At 29.3% G+C, this 4,995-nt stretch overlaps 1 protein-coding gene and 1 pseudogene across 2 annotated transcripts; one reads left to right on the top strand and one right to left on the bottom strand.

Annotated features, from left to right (window-relative positions):
• Positions 1 to 845: 845 nt before the first annotated feature.
• Positions 846 to 3,991, bottom strand: LOC104818607 (uncharacterized protein At1g05835-like). 2 transcript variants are annotated; one of them, XM_010548243.2, is made up of 2 exons: positions 3,880 to 3,991; positions 846 to 1,368 (listed from the first exon to the last, which is right to left on the bottom strand). In XM_010548243.2, the coding sequence occupies exons 1-2, from the start codon at positions 3,935 to 3,937 to the stop codon at positions 1,058 to 1,060; spliced, it is 369 nt and encodes a 122-aa protein (XP_010546545.1). In that variant the 5' UTR covers positions 3,938 to 3,991; the 3' UTR covers positions 846 to 1,057. The 2 variants fall into 2 exon arrangements, with proteins under 2 accessions (XP_010546545.1, XP_010546544.1); XM_010548242.2 differs by lacking the exon at positions 3,880 to 3,991 and adding an exon at positions 1,682 to 1,779.
• LOC104818609 lies at positions 3,011 to 3,774 on the top strand (annotated as a pseudogene).
• Positions 3,992 to 4,995: the final 1,004 nt, after the last annotated feature.

Genomic DNA, 4,995 nt, shown 5'->3' with positions numbered 1-4,995 from the left:
ATATATATATATATATATGTGAAATTTACATATATATTTAATATTCAAATCCATTGTATTTAACTAAAGAGCAGATTCATAATTGCACAGGATCTAAAATATATAGAAAGAATCATTCATTAATTACGTTTTTCCATTTTGCTCATTTACTGGTCAAAATAAATTTAATTTATTTTTTAAAATGATGGTTACACGAAACGTATGCAACCTAGATTTTTATTCCATATCTAGAAGAACTGAATGAGGAAAACAAAATATTTATACAGAAACCAATGGGTGTATATTCCATTAATAGATTTATTTGTCATTAATGAGACGAGATTTAATCTCATAAAAAAATGGAAAGTGCATTTTAACGAATAAGGAAATACATATTTATGTAGTGCGTCGCAAGAACAATTAACTTATACATATTAGGAAACTGAATGTATATTTTCTATTTCAAAAAAAAAAAATTCAATGGAAAGGGTAATTCTACGAATATACCCAAATTGTTACACAAAGCGATCATACTAATGGGTATATACCCGTATTAGTATTTAAAATCCAATCTTATATTTATGAGTGTCCAGCCTCATAAAATGTTCAAGTAAATTCGGGTAACAAAATCCAAATATTATTAAAAAATTAAAAATAATTATATAATGTTTAATAAATATCAGAGATGTTTTTCAAATTTAAAAATAATCATAAATTTTGACATATATATACATATATATACATATACATATATATAAATATAATGATTTTATGTAATTAGTTCGGGCATATTTATATAAAATATATCCCCTTTTATTGTTAATCTTTGTTTTATAAATCTGAATTCGAATTTGAGTCACTCGGCCGCATGAGAATAGGGTAATTTTGATTATCGACAAGGGTTTATTCAAATAAATTGTAACAACTCAAGCCGTTAAAACCCTAATGACATATCATAAACCGCTCGCTCTCTCTCTTATTACGATTTTGCAAATCAAAATCTGATGTTTTTTTTTTCTAACAAGAAGATGAAAAAGATACTTATATATATATATATATAAGAGTATAAAGTAAAAATCTAAGAACAATGGGGTTGACCAGAGAGGATCGTGAGATCGAAGCTGGAGTCCCAAGCGTAGTTGAAAGAGAACACAGACATAGGAGCAAGAGGGGAGCCGCCGTTGAGTAGACATTCATCGCCTGATTTGGACATAACAGAGCTGTCTATAGAAGACGTAGACTGAAACCCGACACAAGACAGCTTCAAGTTCATAACGGTGCATGGGCATGGATTCTTCACACTCACTTTCCACTCGGGTTTGCCGTTCACCGTCTGCCCCGTCTTCGCCTGCCCCAGGCTTAGGTTATCCACCGAGCATTGCCCGTATCCTGCCCGTTCGAAAAAAAAAAACCCGGCGAAATTAGCTTTTAATATTTCGATATTGTGAAAACAAATATATCTTTAGTGATCATAGTTAAGGACAAAACATAATACGATGCCACTTTGATATATTATTATGTTTATGTTTTACCGTACAATATAGATGAAAATGTAGTAGGAACAATGATCTTGGATGCAAAGAATTCTTTGATATGGACCAAATTTTGAAACGGAACATTGATGTGGCTTGCACGTATATATGCACATCGATCATGTGCATGTCATCATAGCATATATATATATGTATGTACGTATGTGTACCTTTGGCAACAAGGGCGAAGAAGAGAACAAGGGCGAGGAGCTTGCAGGCGTTAGCCATTGCTGAATGCTGAAGAGCTGCTGATGATAAGCTTAGAATTTAGGATTTTAGATTTATCCCGCGAGTTTTCGATTTAGAACTTAGAGGATCTTACTTATATACAAAGTTGAATCTTCGTAATGAAAGCGGAACTTTATTCCCACATGATAAGATGAATAAATGGTGAAGAACCATATGGATTACGATTTTCATGTTTATGGTCATTGGTAAATAAAATATATTATATATTTATTATATTTTCAAATAAATTTAAATATAACATATATTTTAAAAAATTCATTTAAATTTTTTGCGCGGATTAAATATATATGCAAGTTTTAAATAATTTTATTATTAATTTTAAAATTTCATATAATATATTTTATTTTTAAATTTATCTTATAAAATTATATACAAACTAAGATTTAGTCATTTTTATCCTAAAAATTAAAACTAAAATTATATCATATTTGTGTGTTATATATATTTTTCATCATAATTGATCTAATTCTATTTTAAAATATGCACTTATTTCTTTTCTAAAATATGTATTGATTTTTTTTCTAAAATATATATTAGTTTCTTTCTAAAAGATGAAATGAGTAAATGTATGAATTTATAAAACAATAAAGGAACTTATATATTTATATTCTAAACATTCTATATATCTCATTATCTTTATATGCATATAAATAATAATACGAACAATATTCCATATATCGATGATCTTTCTATTCGGCCCTTATGAATTATCCTTTAGAGAGAAAATAAAAATTTAATACATTGAACATAAAAACCGTTTTTTAATTAGAAATTGATTATTCAATTGATTGAAAAATCTGCAATATTATAATAAGGAATTAATTATTCAATTGGCCAAAAATTCTGGAAAAAAATATTTCATATTCTAACAAGGGACACGTGTCTCTCCCATATTAATCTACTATACTTTTATATAAGATAAGATTGAGGTGTCACAGATACATTTTTGAAGATTTTGTTATGAATTTCCATAAATAAAGGATTCATTCGATTATTCAAATATTTATTATTACCATATAAGTTTTATTATTTTGGCGATTTGATCACGAAAATATCTATAAAAAAAGAAATAGAATCCCTCAACAATTAAATACTAGGTATCTCCAACCAAAACAGTCAAGTTTCAGTGGATGATCTTATTTTATTTCCAAAAACAAAATCCCCGTAATTTCGTCTCTATTCAATTTTAACCCCATCGTTTTCCTATAAATACTCTCCATCATCACCTAGAGTGGTCACAAGTAGGCAGCTACTACATATCCTAAATTCTAAGCTTATCATCAGCAGCTCTTCAGCATTCAGCAATGGCTAACGCCTGCAAGCTCCTCGCCCTTGTTCTCTTCTTCGCCCTTGTTGCCAAAGGTACACATACGTACATACATATATATATATATGCTATGATGACATGTACATGATCGATGTGCATATATACGTGCAAGCCACATCAATGTTCCGTTTCAAAATTTGGTCCATATCAAAGAATTCTTTGCATCCAAGATCATTGTTCCTACTACATTTTCATCTATATTGTACGGTAAAACATAAACATAATAATATATCAAAGTGGCATCGTATTATGTTTTGTCCTTAACTATGATCACTAAAGATATATTTGTTTTCACAATATCGAAATATTAAAAGCTAATTTCGCCGGGTTTTTTTTTTCGAACGGGCAGGATACGGGCAATGCTCGGTGGATAACCTAAGCCTGGGGTAGGCGAAGACGGGGCAGACGGTGAACGGCAAACCCGAGTGGAAAGTGAGTGTGAAGAATCCATGCCCATGCACCGTTATGAACTTGAAGCTGTCTTGTGTCGGGTTTCAGTCTGCGTCTTCCATAGACAGCTCTGTTATGTCCAAATCAGGCGATGAATGTCTACTCAACGGCGGCTCCCCTCTTGCCCCTATGTCTGTGTTCTCTTTCAACTACGCTTGGGACTCCAGCTTCGATCTCACGATCCTCTCCGGTCAACCCCATTGTTCTTAGATTTTTACTTTATACTCTTATATATATATATATATAAGTATCTTTTTCATCTTCTTGTTAGAAAAAAAAAACATGAGATTTTGATTCATGTCATCATAGCATATATATATATATGTATGTACGTATGTGTACCTTTGGCAACAAGGGCGAAGAAGAGAACAAGGGCGAGGAGCTTGCAGGCGTTAGCCATTGCTGAATGCTGAAGAGCTGCTGATGATAAGCTTAGAATTTAGGATATGTAGTAGCTGCCTTATTACTTGTGACCACTCTAGGTGATGATGGAGAGTATTTATAGGAAAACGATGGGGTTAAAATTGAATAGAGACGAAATTACGGGGATTTTGTTTTTGGAAATAAAATAAGATCATCCACTGAAACTTGACTGTTTTGGTTGGAGATACCTAGTATTTAATTGTTGAGGGATTCTATTTCTTTTTTTTTTATAGATATTTTCGTGATCAAATCGCCAAAATAATAAAACTTATATGGTAATAATAAATATTTGAATAATCGAATGAATCCTTTATTTATGGAAATTCATAACAAAATCTTCAAAAATGTATCTGTGACACCTCAATCTTATCTTATATAAAAGTATAGCAGATTAATATGGGAGAGACACGTGTCCCTTGTTAGAATATGAAATATTTTTTTCCAGAATTTTTGGTCAATTGAATAATTAATTCCTTATTATAATATTGCAGATTTTTCAATCAATTGAATAATCAATTTCTAATTAAAAAACGGTTTTTATGTTCAATGTATTAAATTTTTATTTTCTCTCTAAAGGATAATTCATAAGGGCCGAATAGAAAGATCATCGATATATGGAATATTGTTCGTATTATTATTTATATGCATATAAAGATAATGAGATATATAGAATGTTTAGAATAGAAATATATAAGTTCCTTTATTGTTTTATAAATTCATACATTTACTCATTTCATCTTTTAGAAAGAAACTAATATATATTTTAGAAAAAAAAATCAATACATATTTTAGAAAAGAAATAAGTGCATATTTTAAAATAGAATTAGATCAATTATGATGAAAAATATATATAACACACAAATATTATATAATTTTAGTTTTAATTTTTAGGATAAAAGTGACTAAATCTTAGTTTGTATATAATTTTATAAGATAAATTTAAAAATAAAATATATTATATGAAATTTTAAAATTAATAATAAAATTATTTAAAACTTGCATATATATAAGACGAGCTCGCTATAAGAGGTTACA

The sequence above is a fragment of the Tarenaya hassleriana genome, unplaced genomic scaffold, assembly GCF_000463585.1.
Source record: "Tarenaya hassleriana unplaced genomic scaffold, ASM46358v1 Cleome3, whole genome shotgun sequence".
Lineage (NCBI taxonomy): Eukaryota > Viridiplantae > Streptophyta > Magnoliopsida > Brassicales > Cleomaceae > Tarenaya > Tarenaya hassleriana.
The sequence above is the reverse complement of the archived record's forward strand: the minus strand, read 5'-3'. Positions and strand labels throughout refer to the sequence as shown.